Raw genomic sequence first — 21,822 nt, forward strand, 5'->3', positions numbered from 1 at the left:
GTGGTGTGTGTGGACACACAGCCTTGGCAGTGCTGCAGGGCAGGGGCAGGGAAGCTGTTCTCCATCCTTTCCCTCATCCAGGAGCTGACTGGTGGGAACCCTGGCCACTTGGACACGTGGGGCGAAACAGTACTGGAGAGCTTCCACCGCTTGCTCCAGAGCTCGGCACCCCTGACGTCTCTGCCGCTCATGCTCAAGTGCACCTAGGGCCACACGAAGTCTACCGGGATTCTCTGAGCATGCGTTGTGCTGTAGGCCTGAGCCTCCCACCTCCAGCCGCTCATCTTGTTTTGCTTTCAGGCAGTGTGAGTGGACACACAAATGAAATAAACTAGGAGTCAGATTAACCAGTGAACTCCCTCTGAACGGAGCCATGTCGGATCTGAGGAGCTGCGAGCCGTCTGGACCGCAGCCGCAAGGGGCGCCACCGGTGCTCGGTGGCCCAGTGTTCCAGGGCCTGGAGCTGGCCTTTCTCCACTTTGTACAGAGATTCCCAGCTGTGTCGTGTTACCCAGGAAGCCTCGGGGTTGGGTGGGGTGACCAGAGCTGCTGCTGGATGAGTGGCAACAAAAGTTGGGAGGTGGGAGCCAGAGCGGCACCTGGGGGTCACCCCACCCTCGTCATTCAGCCGGGATGAGGGGAGGACACACCACGGCCCAGAGCAGCTGGGGAAGACGTCGTTTGCAGTGGTCCATAGGATTGTTATCCGAGGATCGAGCAGCCAGCCCCGAGGCCACTGAAGTCCCCTTTGGGCAGCATCTTGGCCTGTAGGGATGGTGGCTTGCAGGGTTGGAACTTTTAAAGGAAATCAACTGTTCTTATGAGTTCTACTCACATCACTTAATACACTTCCTGGCTTGGGAAGCATTCCGAAACACTACTGGGGAGGGGTATGACCCACACAGCGGTTGATAGTTTCAACTGTCAACTTTACAGTGTCTAGATCACTTGGGAAAGGAATCTCAACCGAGAACTTCCAGAGAAGGCTGGCCTATAGACACGTCCTTGAGGCATTATCTCTATCACTTAATTAAGGCGGGGAGACCTGCCCACTGAGGGGCAGCATGGGACCCTGTGATGTCAGAGTGACTCCTGGCTCTGACAACTGCATCCTGGAACTGTGAGCTAAAATGAACTCCTGTAAGGTGTTTTGTCAGGGTGTTTTATCACAGCCACAGAAACGAAACTGAGACACCACGAGGTAGATGGGAAACATTCTTACCTTCTGACTTTCCTGTAGCAGAGGTCCCAGCCATAAGGCAGGACCACTGTATAATTCCACAGATGGCTTTTTGTTCCTGGAAAGTCTGCCACGTGTGCCCACAGGCTGTCGCCATCAGCAAGGAAATCAGCGAACACTGGTCCCCAGAAACTTCCCTAAGCAGCCTGCTTGGAGGCATAGTCAGTGAGGGATGTAGAGGAAGTAATCCCTTTAGTATAACCATTCTGGGACAAAAGATCCTGGCGGGCTCAGGGCGTTCCGGTCAGTCCCTGGGCCCACAGGACCGGGCATGGACAGGGGCGCTCGGAAACCTCTGCAGCCCCTAGGCATTGCTGTCCCAAGGCATTGCCGTCACTGGTGTTCCAGTGCTGGGTAGGCACAGGTCTGCTCAGGCTGGCAAAAGAAACGGCTCTGTGCACAGACTGCGACCGCCTCTGCATGCGGGGTCAGACGCTAGCTCAGGCCACTCCCTGCGTGTCAACTCCGTGTGAAGCATTTTTACATGCGTGTCCTCACATGCCCGCCCATGTTTTCTCCCTGCTCTCTTTAAAAAACACCACTGCAAGTCCCACAGAGCCGTTCCCAAGCCATATTTCTCTCTCTCCTTGCTGGATTCAGTTTGCCGCCCTGAGCATGGGAGCAGGAGGGGGAACAGCTTTTTAGTGTCTTTAATTAGGCAACAGGAAAAAACAAAGTCTGGCTGAAAATTACCACGTGAAGCTTGCCAAGAAAGCCGAGCTGGCTCTGCGTGCTGGACCAAGCGACGGCCACTGGTTTCAAGAATGCGTGGCAGGCAGGGCAGAGCAGACCCCACCTGGCTCTTAGACAAGGAGCTGGTTCCATCTGCCCTTTTCCATCATTAGCCTAATACATGTTCTTTTCCTTGTATGGATTTGTTTATTATTTTTGGTGTTTTGAGACAGTGTTGTCATGAAACCTAGGCTGGCTTTGAACTTATGACCCTCCCCCCTCCCTCCCTAGTGCTAGGATTCCAGGCTATTCTTTTGGTCTTTTATGTGTGAAGGCAGGTGAAATGTCTTATCTTCCTGAGCACTGTAGCTCACGCCTCTAGCTCCAACACTTGAGAGCCTGCAGGAGCATTGTCATGAATTTGAGGCTACCCTACACAGTGGCCAAGGCTAGCACAGACTGCAGAGTAAGACTTGGTCTCAAAAAATTTAAAAAAAAAAAAATGTAGGAGGTCTGGAGGTCATTCTGAACACAAACCTGGGAAGTCAGTGGCATTTTTACAGCCACCTTCCACGTTGACCTGCAGGCATGGTGTTTCCCATGCTGCCGGCAGAAGCCTGTGGGTGTGTGTCACAGCTGGCGTTTTAGACTGTTTCCAATTAGCCAGGGGAATCTAAAGGTGTCTCGGAGCTTTGTGGCTCGGGATAGCCACCCACTTGGTCTGCTGCAGTCACCTTTAGGGATTGCTCACGAGTGTGTAGAAAAGAGCCTTCCATGGCACTTTCTCCCACTCGGTACAGAACCAAGCCGTCCCCATCGGTACTGACCGCCCCACACATCCACTCTAAAAAGGCAGAGTTCTGGGGCTGCATCCGGCTGTTGGGAGTGACGAGGGGTGCCTAAGAACCAGCCCAGTACAGGCCACCGAGACACGACAGAGATCCTGTTTCTCCTGTAGCCACAAACAGCACCTCCTGACTAGCCTTTCTTTTGTCCACAAAGATAATTAGCTGCCGAGGACATCACCGTCCTTTCCTTCAGAGCAATCACACACAGGGCACAGACAGAAACCTGCTCATCTTCCAAGGGAGGGAGTCCACCTTGGTCCTCGTCCCCCTCTCAGGGATACTGACAGAGAAGCCCCCAACGTCAGGAAAGAGCTAGGCTTGGGCATCCCATACCTTGCCCCACTCTTCAAAGTGAGGTCCATGATGGTTCCCGTGCCGCCCACGGAGATGTCAGTTCTCAGCTTCCCAGTAAAGGGCACAGCAAAGTCTGTGACAGGGTCTTCAGTGTGAGAACTGAGGCTCCAATGAGCTTCCCACCCACCAAGAGAAACAGATGGCCACACTTGTATGTGTGCGCACGCATGCGTGTGTGTGTGTGTATGTAGATGTGTGTATGTGTGTGTGTGTTGAGCTCAGGGCCTTGTGCATGCTTGACAAGCACCCTACCGCCACACTCTCATCCCCATTCTTGAGGGTTCTACATTCTCTCCTCCCCCCCCCCCCCCCCAGATACAGCACTCGAGTGAAAAAGACTCATCAGTAAGGACAGGGAGAGACGAGTGAAGGGTAAGGTCCAGGGAGGCTGGCTTTATTTCTTTCTAGGTGATTGTATTTCAGGCTGGCAGCATCCAACAGACTAATTACCAACTAATGTTGTACCTCTGAACTACAAATCAACAACCCAATTCAGCAAGGAACAGTGTCAACAGCTTGTTGCGGAGGGCCACTGGAAAATAAGTGGTTTGGGCTGGTAGTGTGGAGCGGAGCTGAGGGTGAGGCCCAGGTGCTGTGAGACACCAGGCTGTGACAGACTAAAGTCCTGGGAATCCCTAGGCCAAAGCCCAGGTCCTAAGAACAGAGCTGGTGTTTCCGTTTTTGTGGTCAGTTCAGCTTCCTGGGCCGAGCAAAGGAGATCAAGGGCAACTCTAGTTGGCATGCCCTCTGCCCTCACTTCTCCCTAGAGCACAGCCCTTTCTTCAGGTTTCTAGAGAAAAGGAAACTCTCATTGCTTTTTTGATCCAGTTTGAAAAGAACGTGGAACAGGAATGGGCTGAGCTGCCTCTGCAGAGGTCCAGTGACTTCGGGCACAGAAGCAGCCCACAGAGAGGCCCACAGCACTGCTCCAGGAACTCGGGGATGAACCTTGGAAAGACACCCAGGAGGGAGAGTTCATTACCAACATTCCAAGATAGTGGGAGATTTTTGTATGGGCAGAAATCTGGGGGGGTGGTCCAGAGCAGGGAAGAAAGATAGGGGGATCAAGAAACTAATCACACAGTAAGCGTTCTATGAATGGTTAGCTCAGCTTTTCATTTTCCCACCAAAACAAACACCCACAAGTTTCCTTACAGATTTGGAAGTCCCCTGCCCAAGAACCCACTGACGTGGCATTCTCCCTTCAGACCAAGAAAGAATATGTCCTTACAGAGCATGTGTTCACCAACAGCTCTCAGCCGATGTCCGCTGAGGCAACGCCCCTTCTTCTGTTACTCCCTAGGTACGAGTGTCACAGGTGTGTGTGCCAACCCCAGAGTCAGAGCCCCAATCCACTGTCCCTGCTTGCTCACTCTGCAGAAGACCCTGGCAGGTCCTCTACCAAGAGCTAGTGACCAGGAGAGTGCGGCAGTCCCGGTGCTGGCTGGTCATGCCATCCTCACAGAACCCCAGCCCTCTCCGAACGCGGGGGGTTCCACTGCCGCCGTGAGGATGTGCACCTTTGGGCGCTAGCTGAGTTGTTAGTGCAGAAACAAGGCACCACAGAGGTTGGACACTTGGGTTTGTGGTTCAGGACGCGCTGGAAAAGTCCAGGGGCGGAGGGGAGGAAGGGGGGAGACCGTGTCTTAAATACTGTCTCGGGAGGCCAGAGCCCACTAGATGGGCTCTGGTTTGAGCTTTTCTGCTAGGAAGTCATTCACAAAAGTCTCCACAATGGCTGGGGTGATCTCTTCTACATCCATCACGTACTTGGCCCGAGCTGACATGTCCAGAATGGTGAGCAAAGGCGCGGCCTCGGGCAGGTTGGTGTAGTCTCGCAGGGACTCAGTCATGTCATCCTGGAAGTCGCCAGAGGGGCAAGAAAACCAGTAAGTTTTAACCAGAGAGTCTCCTCAGCCTGGTCCCTAGGGAGCATGGAAAAGGGGCAGCACCAGCTCGCTGGAGTGTGGGCTCCTATGGAAGGATGAGGACCCTTCCCTGCCTTATGGAGAAGGATGTCCACTTCCCCGGCACCCCCAATCCAGGCTACCTTTCTTCACGAGCCTGAAAGTTGCTTCTTAAGTTATGAAATCCTAATGGCTTGGTTTTGCAACCAGCTCTCAAGTCTTTGCAGTCCCACTGTGGATTATCTGAGGCCCGTCAGGATTTCAACTCTGGAAGGTTTTTCTACGAAAACAGCTATCTCCTGTGCCCTATCTCAGAGGAATGCAGGGGGTGCCAGCCAGCCTGGAAGCTACCTCACTGCATTTGTCTGAGAAGGAAGCAGTGCTTTGCCACTCGTTCCATCCAGGTGAGCTCCGCCCGCTCAGGTGCTCCTCATCCAGACAGGCAGACATGGCCAAAGACAAGGAAGCACTTATGGAGAAGCAACTATCTGAGGTGACCTTGACCTTTCATGCTACAGACCTCCTTTAGAGGCTGACGGGAAACAGGGCTTCACACCGCACAACACATAATATTCTAATTCTAATGGAAAGTTTGGAGTTGCCCTGCAGAGAAAGGGGTTTTACTTGAAGGTGAGCAGGAGGCATGAAACTTAGGCTCACTGGGTCCTCAGACAAAATCCACTGCGTGCTCAGACGCTAAGGAGGATTGTGAGTGACATCTTCTTGCCTTGCGAGATAGCATGTGCCTCCCGTAAGTATGGAGGCTTCCACATCTTGGGCACTGATGACCAGCTTCAGCCCTCCTCACGGGTTATTAAACCCTTAATGATAAACAGAGGGAAGCACCTGGACAAACACTGGCCACCTCACCCCGTCAGGAGGCCTGGACCAAGCCAAGAACTCCATTCCGCCCAGCCCTGGCTCCCCCCTGAGCAAACCAGAGAGAAATGAATTTTAATGTCCACGAAGACTTCAGATTAACCACTGCTTGTCCCAAGGGACAGGATTGGGGCAGAAAACAAGAATAAAAGGGCTCCCCCAGCCCTGGGCCACAATGCTGGCTCAGTTAACACCCATGGTCCGTCTCTCTGTCCCAGGCTGCCCACCCTGACTTCGTGCCAGGTTATATTGCTTCTGAGCATAAGGACAGAGGGTTGAACCTAGTCAGCTGCCCAGACTGGCGCCTGTGTGGAGCAATGGCTGGCTGACAGGGGGCTCTGCCGAGCTTTCTGGTTCTTCTGTCAGAAGAGGAAGAGCCCTGGCCCTGGCGCCACAGTGACCTATGTAGCTCCTTCTCTGCTACCTACCTTCTGTGTGGCCTTGGCAAGGGACATCAATGGAGCCCAGGTCTCAGCCCTAACACCCCAGGCTGTGAAAGGAAAACAGCCCCCAGAGCCCCAGCCCTGCCTAGGAGAGTCTGGCCTCCTCCCTGCTGTGCCTCGCTTTCCTCATCCCTGGAACAGGATAACGAGTGTGTTCTCAGTCAGAGAGGTGAGGCACAAAGAGGACCAGCAGGTGAAGTTCCTGGCAAGGCGCCTAGGGTACAGAAAACTGGAAAAAGCGCCTCAGCAATGCTCCTGACGCCCCGCCCCGCCCCAGCCTGGCCCTTTCTCTTCTGCACCCGTCTTTTCTTAGGAGCCATTCTCTAGGGTTAGAGTTTAATACATGCAGAGCAGCCTTGCCTGCTCCGTGTGGAGTGGCTGCGAGCCCCCAGGCAGGGGCCTGTGAACCCTTTTTGTTCCCCTCCACCCCAGGGCTGGGCAGGGCAACTGGAGCTGCCTGCGAGGGGCCCAGCAGGGCAGCCAGGGGCAGCCTCGGAGGAGGTGATGAATGGGTGGCTTAGGGTGTCTGGCCTCTCCCGTTTGTCTGCCCGGGGTTCTCCTGGGATCCCAACACAGTGTGCAGACAACTGGAGGTTCTGACCTGTGCAAGAAGAGCTGTGATGGGTCGGGGGGTGGGGTGGGGGAAGGGGTGGCCTCAGAGGGGTGCTGGGGTGGGGAGGAGAGGCAATGAGCATGTGCAGAAGGAGCCAGGAGAGCGCCTGCGCTGCTGATCACAGCCATCTTGCAGAATGCAAGTGCCTGTGCGATGCAGGCTCCCAAGCTTCAGGGTGGCGGGGCGCCTGCACAGGGAGTCTCTAAGGACCCGCCATCCAACCCTGGGGAAGTGCCCTGCTCAGTCTGGCAGAGCCAGGCTAGGCCTCGGGAACAACAGATGGGAAATAGCAGCGATTTCCACCCTTCCGAGTGCCTTCAGCTGTGTGTGTGAGTGACCTCAGGTCTCAGCTGTGTCCTAAGCCAGGAGCCCTGTGATGGCTCAGCTCATGCTGCAGGCTGGTATAGCGGGACTAGCCCAGCTGACACTTTGCAAAGCACTGGGGGTTGCTTCTGACCCAGCGCCACCGACGGGAGTGAGTAGGGTAGGTGGTTGATGCCTGTGACCCTGCTTTCCCAGCAGAGCATGGGAACAGCCCCGGGAGGGTTTCCTAATGTTCTCAGGCTGCTGAGTGAGAAGGAAGGGCTGGGGAGAGAGCAGGGACAGAAAATGGTTTTTGATCACTAAGGACACACCTTTCCTCTCACAGCTGTGTGTGGCACAATCAGCTCAGACCCAGAGGTCCCTTCAGACCTCCAGGAGCCAAGATTCCTCATGCCCTGGAAGCCCCCGCTGCCAGCCTTGCCAGGGGCCAGGCCTGTTCCCTGCACTCACCTCCCCTGCCACAAAGAACAGCAGTGGCGCCTCCTCTTCTTTGGCTTTGTACTTGGCGATGATCTTCTCAGCTATTGGCTGGATCAGCTGTTTGGCCGTCTCAGACTCTCCATCATCCTCAGAATCTGTGACAGGAAAAGAAAGAAACTCTCAGGTGTCAAATAGTGGTGACCGGGATGGACCCGAGTGCTGGGCCTGAGCTGCACTGGGCTCACTAGACAGGCTCAGTGAACAGTCCCAACCCTGCCCGCCAGCACTCGGACCTTGTCACGGTGCTCTTCACATGCCTGTACAGGAAGCTGTGCTGCTGCCCTACCGACACCTGAGCCCCCTGCAGCCTTTCTCCCAGTCAGAGCCACCTGGTAGCCAGGCCGGCCCTGGGGTGGTCTACAGCAGAACACACGGGGCTCAGGCTGCTGCAGCCTGTGGCCAAGAGCCCGGGAAACACCCGAAAGTGCTACAGCAGGGAGGGGACAGGCGTCTACCCAGAGATGCCCAGGAGGCTCACGGTACTCGGACATGAACACCTGGGACACCCCATCTTTAATTCACTTTGTGACGCTACCCAACTTGTTTTGCCTCTCTGGGACTCCCTTTCCACATTTCTGGAGAAGGCCAAAAGGTTCCTAATTGTCCCCAAGGTCAGCGCTCTTTGTCAACAGGCCCGGGATGTGGGTGTGAGGACCTGCAGCAGGCCTTCCTACACAGGACCAGTCTGCTGAGCAGCTGAGAATGCATCGGGTGCTGCGGGTGCTCCCCAGGACCCCAGTGAACATGGCGGGGGCCGCTCCAACCCTGGACTTAACAGAGCAGTTCAGCGGGAGGTGACCAACAAAATCCCAAGGTTTGTGGCCATGAGCTGGGAAAGCCTCTCGGGTCATCCCAGCAGAGTATGGGAGCACTTTCTGGTCTTTCTCCTTGGCCGAGAGGCATAGCTGCTGAGGCTGGGGGAGCAGAGGTGCCAGCCGGTGGACGTGGGCCGGCGACAGTGGAATCGTTCATCAGAGTGCAGCAGAGCAGCAGAAGCAGCCCAGGATGAGCCGTAGCCCGAGGGGGCCCCACCCCCTGCAGCTGCTGTGCAAGCAACCCCCCTCTCCCTTCCCAACAAAGGTTCTGTTCATGGGGGGCTGGGGATCCTCCTGCCTGACCTGTTTGCCCAGCTGGTAGTAGGAGTGGCAGAGAGGGAGAGCAGAGCAGTGGCTGCTCCAGACCACTGCCCGCAGGGGGACGGCCATGAATAAATCATCGGGGTCAAAAGCAGGGCTGCTGGGGAGACAAAGACCCCAGCTCAGCACTGTGGATGACACAAAGACGCTGCGGGGACACTGTCCACCTCCCACGAGAGGTCCATCCGGACCTGTCTCCCACTCCCCCTCGGCTCCGTACCTACAAAGAGGACGAGGCAGGGGCCCTCGTTGAGCTGCACGGCGTTGGAGTCCGAGAGCTCCAGCACGGGCTTCGGGTGCCACGGGAACTCCCTGCAGTCCTCGTCGTTGAGCACCTCCACCCGGCCCTGCCGCGTGATGACCTCCCCCTGTGGGTCCAGCACGATGAGCGTGGGGATGCCTACGGGAAGCACAGAGCGCTCAGCTGGCTGCCGTCCTGGCAGGGTGGAGCCTGTCTTCCCCACCTGGGAAGCCCTGGGTCGAGGCTAAGCGCAGTCGCTCACGAGCTCCAGAACCACTCTGGGGGTGTGTGGGGTCACGCCACGGTACGATGAACAGGTCTGGGCTCTGGCATTCTCGGTGTGTGTGTGTGTGTGTGTGTGTGTGTGTGTGTGTGTGTTACTGTGAAGGGGCTGAGTTCCCATCTTTCCCAGCTCCATCGACAGCAACTTCGTGACAAGCTCAGAGAGCAGAACACAGGAGCCGGCACTCACTAGCGTGCACAAATGGGCAAACACCCACGCACACTCATGAACACACACACATGGAACTGAGCAAAGGGTCTTGGCACAGAGGTACAACCAATTAGTCAGTGGTGGGTATCCCTAAAGAGACGCCAAAGGTACGGCAGGCCGCACCAACTGGCAGAGAATCTAAGGCAGGCAGAGGTAATGGCACAAAAACAACCACAGACCCTCCCACTCAGTGCTGGCTACATACAGCAGATGTGAAGGAGTCCTCACACAGTCACCAAGGACACCCCAAGAGCTAGCTCTAAGGGCACAGCCCCAGAGGGCAGGGCTGTGTAGGAAAGGGAGGGCCTGGTCTGGGCCTGCAGCACAAATGAGGGAGGCCGAGGACAGCTGGGCCCCTGCAGGCGTTTACACGCTCGCTTCCAGAGGATCCAACACACCTCCAGGAGGCGCGGGACTCGGGAGTCTGGACTGCAGAAAGCAACACACCAGAACGCATGCCTGCAGAGCGCATGCGCTCTCACTATAGGGCCCCAAGTAAACCTGGGGGCCGCAGCCTGGTTTACAGCTGCGTCTTGGCTTGCTACCTCTTTGCTCTCTGTACCCTACTCCCACTCCCCACTGCTTCTCCCCTAGCCAGAGCTCCCATTCACAGAGTTGGCCTCTGCCCTGACCTTTGGGGACACTTGTCTCTCCACTGGTGGCTGGTCCCCTCCCCAGCAGAGCTCTCCAGGTAGCCCCTGGCCTTGGGGGCAGACCAGAGCCTGAATTTTATATGAAAGCCAGAGCAATTTAGATAGGTTCTGAAGTATTTGGTCAGTAATTTGCTCCACTGACATTTTACATCCCCATGGCGGGGGCCCAGTGGGCATACGGTGGTGGGCCTATGTTCAAAAGGAAAAAACAAATCCATTTTGTTCGTACCTACTAGGAGAAGTAGCTGGGCTATGGGAACAGGTGAAGAGAGTCCAGCTCCTGTAGCCCCGACGCCTGCGGACTTTTAAGATGCACTCAGTCTCAAGTAGGAGACCTGAGCAGGTATCCTGATGGCTATCTCTTCCCCAGAGGCCCAAAGCCATGTTGGCTGTGTCTCTAAGCACAGGACCAGAGTCAGCAGCCCAAAGGGAGCCTGAGGCTGGAGGCCACCCGGGGCAGCCTGGGACACGAGTGATCCACACTGCCACGTCCCCATCTCTAAAAAAGCATCAGCACAGTTCTTTGCTCTGAACTGGTGTTTCTGAAACTGGGCAGTTCTGCACACTGGGTAAACCTGAGCCCGCCCACTGCTATGATTAGATGCAATAGCAGGCCTGCTTTTAGCCTGGACTCAGGATACAGAGTTGGTCTGGGAAGAACAGACAGGCAGAGCTCGGGAAAGGAAAGACGACGAGCCTGCCAGCCGGGAATCGAGTTCCTCTGTCTTTTCATCAAGTCACTGTGAAGGGATCTGTTTGTTGTTCTCTTGAATCCTGTGGGGAGCAGGGCAGGACAGGACCCCAAGGCCATGAGGTTCATAGGGACAGGCAATGTCAGGAGTGTGACTATGGTGCATGAAACACACAAAATCAGACCTGGAACTGGAGAGGCCCTAGCGAGCATCTAAGCTCCCATGTCCACCAGTCCCTTCAGGTGGCCTTGGGTTTGACCTTGGGACCCTCAAAGGGTGTCCTCTGCTGCTGAATCAGAGGGTGGCAAAGAGAAGGAGATCTTCCCTCTGCAATGTCTGCTCTGCCGGGCACAACATAGTTGCCACCTTACTTAGTCATCCTGACAGGCTGTGGGGACTACCACCAGGCCACCCAGCCAGTCCCAGTGGGATAGGAACACTGGCCGGCCTGTTGCAAGGGCTGTGGCTGTCTGCAGGCCACCGCCTTTGCCAAGGACTCTACCAGCATCGGGCTGGGGCCAGGGACAGTCTGGGAACCAGTTTCCCAAGCTATTTTTCCCTTCTCTTCTTCCTTCCCCAGAGCGGTGGCAAAAGAGACCGAGGGTGTCACACCGTTCCTCTCCTTCTCTGCATGCAGTCCTTGAGGCAGGCTTTCCAAAGTCAATACTTCAGAGAAAACAGGGGGAAGCCCCAAGAAACTTCAAGGGAACAGCAAATTTCTCACCGATGCAGTCATGCAAAATACCTTCCACACCAGCGAGGGGCTTCTTGTGGGAACAAAAGAGGCAGCTTATCGCTGCTCTACTGGGCCCAGACTTGTTTCCCAGCTGGGACGGCTGAGAGAAAGGTGCAGATTCCTGCAGTTTTAAGGAAGATCTCACAGTCCCTTAATTTTTTTTAGCCTCATCTCCAAAGCTGCCAAATGGGAACATCAGATTCTACCTCACTCGATTATGGGAAGGAATAAAAAGATGGAAATGCAAAATGTTTTAGCTGAGTGCTGGGGATACAGTATGTGTTCCATAAGTGATAACAAATATCATAAATCCACTCATGTTTTAAAAAGTCCTTCCTGAGACGGCAGAGGCACAGAAGGTGGGAGCCATGTGTAGATACGGGAGATACAGGTAAGAACCCCAGCAGCAGAGACATGTGCCAAGCAAGAGGCCAGTGCTCTCTTGCCTGCATCATCCCAAGCTTACCTTCTGAGCTGAGAACATATGTAACCCCATGCCCAGAGAGGTATCAGCCCAAGCCTTCAGCTCTAGAGAGCTGGAGTATCCATCAGTCCTGGGGTCCCCTCCACTACCCCCCTCAAAGCACAAGAAAAAAAAAAGGCCTGCAAAGCCAGTGTCAAACCCTTTCTTCTGAGGGAGACTTACTGGTTTTAGAAAAACCTCAAAACAACGCATGCGTCCACCAAACAGTTTAGTCCTCTTGTTTTTCTGCTTGCTAAGGAAACAGTTTGGGGATGGGAGGGTAGGGGTGGGACAAAAAAGCTGAAATGGTCCAGGCACTTGAGGAAGAAAGGAGCCAGGAAGAGAAGCCCCTAGCCCCTAGTATCTGCATGGCAGCATCCATGCTGGGGTCCCTGGTCCCCAAAGACCAGTGGGAGGCAGTAGGAGAAACTGGAGAAGGGCATCCTGGGACAGGAAGTGCAGGCCGGGGCACACTGTGGGGCATAGAAACAGTCATCATAGAGAGTGCGGCCACTCGGAAAGGGCTGCAATGCACTGCAAAGAGAGCTCCCCCCAACGGCACAGTGCTACATGCATGTTACAGCTATGTGTAAGTGTGTGAACAATGACCAGAGGGACTCAGAAAAGTGCAAACAGTTGTAGATTAAGATGGGAACACAGCTGAGATATGGAGAAGTTTGAATTTTAAGTGATGTAACATATGGATTAAATACATGAAAATCAGAACTGAAGGGCAGCAGGGCTGGGGTCGGGAGGACAAACTCCATCCAACACCTGGGCAAAACCAACAGCCAGTTCCACTCATCGGGGCTCTCCTCTGTGGCGCCCAGCCCCAAAGCCTTCCCAGGCTTGCTTAGAGAACTAAGAAGAGGATGGGAGCAGCTGACTTAGGTGGCAAAACTCAGAAAAACCCGACTGAGGTCAGAGAGATGGGCCTGGAGCAATTTGGATATGGCCAGAAGATCCAAAAGCTGCTCATCTGCACCAAGAGAGAGGTATGGCCAAGTTATTATAAACCCAGGAACCAACTGTCAATCAGGCGTGGAGCAAATCTGTCTGCCGGCACAGTCAAACTGTCCATCAGCAGAGGGGCAGATAAGCCAGGCAGCACAGTTAAGCAATGGAGCCCTTCCCAGACCTGAAAATAACCAGCTAGATATGGATATTAGCGGGGATACATCTCAAAACCATAATGTAAGTGAAAAGACTCAAGTTGGAAAATTACGTTATGACAGCATTTAAAGTATGCTTCGAAAAGACACACCAAGGAAACGATACATTATTCATGGGTTCGTATGCATGCAGGGAAGTACGGAGGAGGCTTATGAGGTTACACTAAATGTGTGGTGGTGATTCCCCCAGGAGAAGGAAGGCGGAAGAGTGAAGGCCTTTTCTTTGTCTGTAATGCTTCCACTGCTCTTCCTTCCTTCCTTCCTTCCTTCCTTCCTTCCTTCCTTCCTTCCTTCCTTCCTTCCTTCTTTCCTTTCTTTCTTTCTATTTTCCTTTGAGAGGTGAGTGTGCTGAGGAGTAGACATAGGACCTGGATTCTAAACATCTGAACAAAAAATGTCTTCTTGGTGTAACTGCATGAGTGTTTATTATATTATCCTCTGTTTTTTCCCCTCAGTCTTTTTTCTTTTCATGAGCACTTTTCATGTGCTCACAATTAAGTGCAACAAACAAAACAGAAGACCAAGGCCATATGGTAAATTCCCAGGCTGCCCCCGCTGCCCTCCGCCAGCAGACAGGCACCAGCCTTTGAATGCAGAGATTTATCTGCAAAAGAAACGACAACATCAGCCACTTGCCCTGTACTGATTGAAAAGCTCTGGAAATGTCATTTTTATTTTTATAGAAAGCTTCAAACCCATTTTCTGAAGGAAGGAAAGAAGTAGACAAAGCAAGGGGCAGAGAGGGGAGGACAGAAATGGGAGAGGAGGGATGCGTGGAGTGGAAGGGCAGAAGAGAAAGTGAAAGGTGGATTGAGCAAGAGGAAAAAGGAGTCCTAAAGCTCTGTGTTGGAGACAGCAAGGCTCTTACACTATAGCTACCCTCCGGAGCCACCTCCTGCCCTCCCACAGGCTGGAGATGAAGGAGGGAGAGGACAGACAAAGCGCCTGGGTCCCTCATCCTAGACAGAAGGGCCCCTAAGCCTCCGTGCAAAAGAACAGGGTGTTCTTCAATACTCTCCAGCAGCCTGGGGTTACTTAGACAATGGCTAATGAGATTTGCCTTTTGCCAAGTGTGTCTAAATGGTTCCCTTAGAAAGGCATTTTAAACCAGCTTATAGGGCTGCGAATTCCCCAGTCTGCACAAAGCGTGGGGAGCAGGGAGGCCTTGCAGGGAAGCCGGCTCTTTCCGGGAGACAAAGGAGATGGAGGCAAGCCAAATGTCAACTCCTCAGTGAGCCAGGGTGGCCCTAGGACGGCGACATTTTCACACAACCCCGGGGCCCAGTCCAGGGCACCTAAAGGGAGCCAGTGGCAGCTGCCAGACTTTGGGCCCCTTTGCTTAGGGCAAACTTGTCCTCAAGACCTGCAGCAGGCATGGGTATCACTCCCTGTGATACCTCAACTAACCGTGAGCATTTGGGAAGGCCTTTCTGGAAGAAGAAACTCAAGTGTAAGGGCCACTCTGAGCCTAGATCCCAAGACACTCAGAGAACACATTCCTTTTGCATTTTATGTTCCTACTCAAGCTGGCCAAGACAATAGGGAGGGCCAAGTGATGTCATATCAAGCCTCCCCTCCCCCACCTCAGATACACAGACAAGGTGGAGGTAGCTCAGCCTAGATATAGCCCAGGAAAGGCTCCTAGTAGTTCTCTGTAAGATCACTTCATCAGCCTGGCATGGCATGGTAGCACGCGCCTGTAACCCTAGGACCTGGTGGGCAAAAGCAAGTGGAATATGACTGCAAGATTCAGGCCAGCCAAGGCTACACAACGAGACTTTGTTTCAAAACAAAGTAATAAGTAAATAAATAAAGTGTTGTGCTCTGTGCCTATAATCGCAGCACTAGCAAGGCTGAGAGGCTGAGTTAGGAAGAGTTCCAGGCCAGCCTGGGTTATGTAGTGAATTCCAGTCCACCCTGGGCTGCAGCGTGAGACCTTGTCTCAAAACAAAACCACCAAGAGACTGCAGAGATGGCTCATCAGTGAAAAGCACTGGCTGTAACTGCAGAGGACCCAGACTTGATTCCCAGAACCCACATGGCGACCCACAGCCATCTGTAACTCCAGTTCCATAGAATCTGACACCCTCTTTTTGCCTCTGAAGGCACCAGGCATGTATGTGGCACACAGACATGCATTTAGGCAAAATGCCCCGCCCCAAACACACAATAAGTCTTTAATATTATTGCAAATTACCACCTGCTTGAGAGCTCAGCTTCTATGTGGTGCTATGAGATAATTTCCTATAGAGTAGATTTCTTTTTGAATTTATTATTGTTTTTAAAGAGTTATCTGATGGGTGTGGTGGTGCACACCTGTGATCCCAGCACTCAGGGAGGCAGAGACAGTCGGATCTCTGCGAGTTCAAGGCCAGCCTGATCTACAAAGCAGGTACAGGACAGCCAAGGCTACACAGAGAAACCCTGTCTTGAAAACAACAACAAAATGATTTATTTATCCATACTCACTGCTGTGTATGAGAAGCGGAAATTCTCAAAAACTCAGATGTCCCTATATTGCTAAAGGCACGTGAGGCAATCCTCACTGTGAACCAGACAGTCACCTAGGATATGGGAGCACAGCTCAAGCTGTATCTGTGAGGGCATCTCTACAGAAGGCCAGTGAAGGGTGAAGGCTCACTCTGAATGTGGATGGACCATCCCATGGGCTGTGGCCCCACAGAATCAAGTGGGGAAAGGGCAAAAGTCAGCAGGGCGTCCCCCTCGCCTCTTTTTAGGCAGAGAAAGAACAACTTTGAAACAAAGCACAGCAGTGAACACCTGCAATCCTAGCATCTGAGAGATAGGGGCAGGTAGAGTGCCAGCTCCATGCCATTTGAGCTACACAGCAAGACTGCTTCAAAAGGAACCAAACAACAAACTAGGCTTTACCGTCACATTCCTCACATTTTCAAAATATTACTTGGGCCAGCCAATGGTGGGGCACGCCTTCAACCCCAGCACTCTGGCGGAGGCAGGTGGATCTCTGTGAGTTCAAAGGAAGCCTGGTCTATAGAGTGAGTTCCAGGACAGCCAGGATACACAGAGAAATCCTGTCTCGAAAAAACCAAAAACCAAAACAGATTTTTTTTTTTTTTAACTTGGGGTCTGGGGACTAACTAGAAAGATGACTCAGTGTTTGAGAGCTTTAACTGCTCTTGCAGAGGGCCCAAGTTCATTCCCCTGTACCCATGTCAGGAGGTTCACAATGACATAAAATCCAGCTCCAGGAGATCCAACAGCCTCTTCTGGCTTCCTTGGTCACCCACATAAACACACACACCCAGGGCAGACAGTCCAGGCCTGGCATGCCTACCTTGGATTCCGTACAGCCGGTTGAGACGAGACCGCCGGGCCTCATCAGTGTAGGGCACAGCGAGCCACGGCATCTCACTGAAGTACTGCTTGAAAGACTCCTCTGACCTACAGAGAGAGGTGGAGAAAATGTCCTCATCCTTTGTGCATCTCCACTTGGTCCTTCCTGCCATGACAAAGTTGTGCTGGCTTCTATGGGGTTGGGGTTTCTAAGCTCAGGTTCCCAGCTTAGTTCCTCAGGCGGCAGGCTGATGATGAATGGAACCCGTTCTGGGGCTCACCAAGAAGCAGACGACTCACTCCACCTGGTTCCTCCCAGACTGAAACAGCAGCCGAGCCTGCCAGCACCCTCCTTGCACCCTATCAACTTTACCTCTGCCCAGCATCTCACCAACACAGACACACTGACTTTTAAAAGGCCGATTTGATCTGACTTGCGTGCACTCGTTTGTGCAGGGGGCCAAAAACCCAGAAAGGGACGTTGCATCCCTTGTAGCTGGAGTCACAGGGGTTTGTGAGCTGCCCAAAAGGCACACGGGGGCTGGAGCTGGGATGCTCGTCCTCTGATGGAGCGAAGTGCTCTGACCCGCCGCCTCTCCAGCCCTGACACGTCTTGACTGTTGCAGCGGGCCTAGACACAGCACAGCCGTGCTCCCCGCACACGCTAGTCTGCACACTCGGAACCAAGCCTACAGCCAGGGCCGCGCAGGTAAGAAGCTACAGAAAGCACAGGAGGCCTGAGCTGTGGGGCTGTAACGTGACCAGGCAGGACACATCCATCTGGGTGATGGAAAGGTTTTGTATCTTGACTGTATGACAGTGATGGCATGCAGAAACACATGGGGTGGACGAGCTCATTGAGTGGGAAAACCCAAAACAGACGCAATTTATTTTCACAGAAATTGTGTTTCAGTAAAGGTGATAGCGTTTAAAACTCCAAATGCCTTCAAGATTGCCTTGGGTCCCTTGCAGTGAGACTGGGAACTCTGGGGTGGGACAGTAAGATGGCACAGGATGTCAAAGCCACACTGTGGCATCTTGAGGGCCTTCTGAGACCCTCAGGCAGACAGAAGCTCCTGGTGTCTCAATCTGGATCTTGGGTGAGGTTCTAAGCAGAAGGCTGCTTACTGAAGAATGGAATGATGAGGAGCAGAGGCAACTGAGGCCGGAGTGACAAGGCTCTGGGGAGGAAAACCACACTCCTCACTTGTGTGATTTCTTATCCATGTGCTTTAAAGCAGCCCCAGACAAAGCGCATGGCCAGCCTGAAGAAACGGAATACATATCCACGCAAAGCTGTCACACTGTGCTAGTCTCATGGCTCCCATCCTCCGCCCTACATTCCCCCCTCACAATCTACAAAGCTGAACCAAAAATGCATCCTGACTTCAGCTGAACCCGAACTGAACTGGGATGTGCCTCCCTGTCTGCAGCAAGGTTTACCTCACTGAGATCCCAGATCTGTCTTCCCCAGGCCCTGATCCACGGCCTACGCTGAGGAAGACACATGAGGTGAAGGAACTGGGTATAAGCTGTTACTGAAAAGTGGTGCCACACTGTAGGGGGCCCGGTACCTGTCTGCGCTGACAAAGATGATCTCAAACTTCTGGCCTGCTTCTTTAATCTTCCTGTACGATTCCACCAGCACTCGGGTGAGGCTTCGGCAGGGTGGACACTGAAAGACAAGAGCCCCTGCCATGTGACATGCCTTCTCTACTTCCGGCCACTGGCCCCGGGGGTGGGGGATGCAGGTGAGAAGACCTTTGCTGTGGGGGACAGCAAAACCCAGTTTATACAAGAGACAGAAGTAAGCCATCACGGTAATCAGTATGCACAGACCCAGCCAGCCTTGGCAACGTGCAGCGAGACTGGGGAGCCCGTGGGATGGCTGAAGAGAGGTCATTTTCTTGCTGCCACCATCACTAACAGCATTTACTGGCATCCATGAGCAAGGCAAGGCAATGCCGGAGAACTTCCGCAGTCTCCCACCTGCAGATTCAGGCACTCTAGGCCTTGCCCCCTTCAATCCAAACTCACCCAGTGTGCAGAGAAGTAGACTCCGACATGAGACCCCTCCAGGCTGCTGCTCTCTAGCGACTGGCCATTATTTCTAAGCAAGGGCCCTGCAACAACTTCCCGGAAGGGCTTAGGTCCCCAAGGGAATTCCAGACCTGAAATAGGAAACAGATGGTAAGAATGTCAAGGCTCTCTATGATGGCCTCGGACCTGGGAGTCCTCAGAACTCTAGGCACAACTGTGTCATCATATAGTATTTATTGGCCTAGCTCACAGGCTCTGCAGCCAATGAGGAAACAGAACTAGGGCGAGCAAGGTGGTTCCCTGGGTAAAGATGTCCGGAGCCCAGGACGTGTAAAGGAGGAAGGAGAACAGACTCTGACGGAATATCCTCTGATCACCACATGTTCCCTAGGGGGCATGCGCGTGCCCACAAACACAAACAAATACACACACAAAGTAAGGTTTTCGACAATGTAACTTAACAGCTGGGTGGTGGTGGCTGCAGCGGCTGCACACCTTTAACTCCAGCTCTCAGGAGGCAGAGGCAGGAGGATCTCTGTGAGCTTGAGTCCGGCCTGGTCTATCAAAAGAATGAGTTCCAGGACAGCCAAAGCTACACCGAGAAACCCTGTTTCAAAAAAACAAAACAAAAATAACAAAAAAAATAATTACAAAAAGGAAGAGGATCAATCATCCAAGGCACAGCCTCATTACCACCGAAGCCTGGAGGATGAAAAAGCCTCTCTCCAGAGGGCTCTATCTCCAGACGCAAAAGCAAGGTAAAGATGGACAAACAGAACAGAAGGGAGACCAGACCAGGGCAGAATCCCCAGGTAACGGCAGTCAGCTGGGTCCATCGCACTGCATTGGAGACCATCACACCCAGATAGCAGTTCAGTCCCGTCCCTGGGTTCTCAACCCAGAGTGCACACTAGAACCCACTGGGGGCTTTTCAAGTGTGATGGGCCACACCCCTAGAGATTCTAAAGCAACAGGTCAGGGTTGGGGCCTACGGAACCAAGTGAGGACTGAAGTGTAATAAAAATGAAAATCTACAAAACCCAGATGCTCAGCATTCTTACGGCACGTAGTCTCCCAGCAGGAAGAGGAACTAACGTGTTCCCAGCTCAACACATTATTTTCTCACAGGGTGGTCCATGGCCCACTGCCTCAAAACTGCCTGAGGGGCCAGGGATGAGAGTCCTGTTAAAGATGCAGGTGGCCAAGCCCACCCAGAAACCGGGGGATACAAAACGCTACGGTGGCTGGACTGACCAGGCTGCTAACAGTGTGGGGACTGGGTGGGGTGTGCGCTCGCTACATCCTGATTTTTATAAAGGGCAATCATTCTCCATGGGAACTCTCAATCCGTCTCTGTATCTCTGTCTCTGTTCATTTGTTTTGTTTTGTTTTCTCTCTCTAAGGTCCCGCTGTATATTTCTGATGGGCCTGAAGCTCAGGCTGGCCCCAGTTTGGCTCTGCCTCCCTGGAGAGTGCTGGGATTAAAGGTGCTACCACGCTGACCTTGCTTTCCATTTTTTGAGAGTAGCTCGGGTTGGCTTTGAACTCAGAACCTTCTTAGCGTCCAGACTGCTGGGACTTCAGGTGTGCACCACCACATCCAGCTCTGTGGTGTGTGTGTCATTTGCTGTAACACTTTGTGACCTGGAGATGAAGCTTACTGGGTCAGTAAGCAAGGCAGTGGAGACCTTGCAATTCCGACTGCTCCGGTGCAAGAGGGAAAGTGCAGCCGTGGCCAGCCCCCGGTAGGTGGTCCAGGCAGACTTCCCAGCAGTCATTAGCCAGCAGGTCAGCATGAGCAAGCCATGGGGAGCCGGGACTCAAGCTGCACCAGGCAAGGCAGTGCACTCACCACCGCGGCTGAGAGATGGAGACTTTTCTGGGTGACGATGGAGGAACGTTCTGAATCCTCAAATCTGAAATCCACCCCCCCCATTTTTGTTTTCAAGACAAGATTTCTCTGTGTAGCTCTGTCTGTCCTAGAACTAGCTCTGTAGACCAGGGTGGCCTTGAACTCAGAGATCCAGCTGCCTCTGCCTCCCAGGAGATGAGATTAAAGATGTGTGACACTGGTGCCTGGCAAATTCAAACTTTTTTTGATAGTCAAGAAGTTTCAGATTTCAGGCCTCAGCACTCAATAGGCTGAGACAGGAAAAGTGCACAGATCTGGAGAAGCCCAGACTATGTAGCAAGTTTCAAGGTAACCTGGGCAAACAATGAAATCTTGATTTAAAAAAAAAAAAATCAATCAGTAAGTGTCAGATTTGGGGGTTAAGAATTTTCAGGTAGCAACATAAATGCAAATATTCCCAAATCTGAAAAACTAAAACATGAGGAGTCTTTCTGTTCCCACCTCAGTGGAGGACAGCGTCCTTGAGTACTAGCCAGGAGGGACTCAGTTCCGTCCTGCCAGCCCACGATATACATTAGAACTCACTGAGGGGGGTAGGAGGCGGTGAGACTGTCAAGCAGGTAAGGGTCACGTATCTATCATGTACATGGAGGTCAGAGGACGGCTGGTGGAGATGGTTCTCTCCCATCACGGTGGTTCTAGGATTGGAACGCAGGTTGTCTGGCTTGGCAGTGAGAGCCTTTCTCCACCAAGCCTTCAGTCCTCTCCTCTCTGCATATACGTATTTTTGTTTTTGTTGAGACAGGGTCTTGTTGTGTATCCCTAGCTAGTGTCAAACTTGCTATATAGACCCGACTGGTCTTGAACTCAAAGAAATCTACCTGCCTGCCCTTCTTGAGTGCTGGGATTAAGGTACACACTACCACAGCCAGACACCCAAGATTTGAAAACAGGGTTGTCCCCTCCCATCCCCCACGCACACAGCAGACCCTTACTGCTAAAGTGGCTGCTGCTGCTGAAATAGCACTAGAGGTCAGCATCTGGGCCCCTGCTGCTTTTCAGCAGCCTCCCCAGGCCCGAAAGCTGAACATTCCTTCCCAGATCCCATCTGCTTTGGCCCAAGAATTAATGGCCCCTGGAGGGACATTCTGAGCCTTTAAAAATCTTAACTATGACCTGGAGTATACAATAATTTCATCAAGACAATATTCTCTAGCCATGTAAACCTACTTACAGCACTTCATTAGTACTTCGGTTGAGGAGGGGCTA

The 21,822-nt window shown here is 53.1% G+C and overlaps 1 protein-coding gene across 1 annotated transcript in view; it reads right to left on the minus strand.

The window, feature by feature from the left end:
• Positions 1–3,480: 3,480 nt before the first annotated feature.
• The window catches only part of Nxn (nucleoredoxin), a 135,918-nt gene continuing 117,576 nt past the window's right edge, over positions 3,481–21,822 (minus strand). The window contains exons 3-8 of the mRNA XM_055620580.1: positions 18,699–18,832; positions 18,236–18,336; positions 16,663–16,769; positions 9,117–9,296; positions 7,731–7,855; positions 3,481–4,973 (exon numbers count right to left, since the gene is read on the minus strand). Of these exons, the coding sequence (XP_055476555.1) occupies positions 4,791–4,973; positions 7,731–7,855; positions 9,117–9,296; positions 16,663–16,769; positions 18,236–18,336; positions 18,699–18,832 (830 nt within the window). The 3' untranslated portion in view covers positions 3,481–4,790. The remainder of the gene's footprint in view (positions 4,974–7,730; positions 7,856–9,116; positions 9,297–16,662; positions 16,770–18,235; positions 18,337–18,698; positions 18,833–21,822) is intronic.

The sequence above is a fragment of the Psammomys obesus genome, unplaced genomic scaffold (assembly GCF_907164565.1).
Source record: "Psammomys obesus unplaced genomic scaffold, mPsaObe1.curated_primary_1811, whole genome shotgun sequence".
Taxonomy (NCBI): Eukaryota; Metazoa; Chordata; class Mammalia; order Rodentia; family Muridae; genus Psammomys; species Psammomys obesus.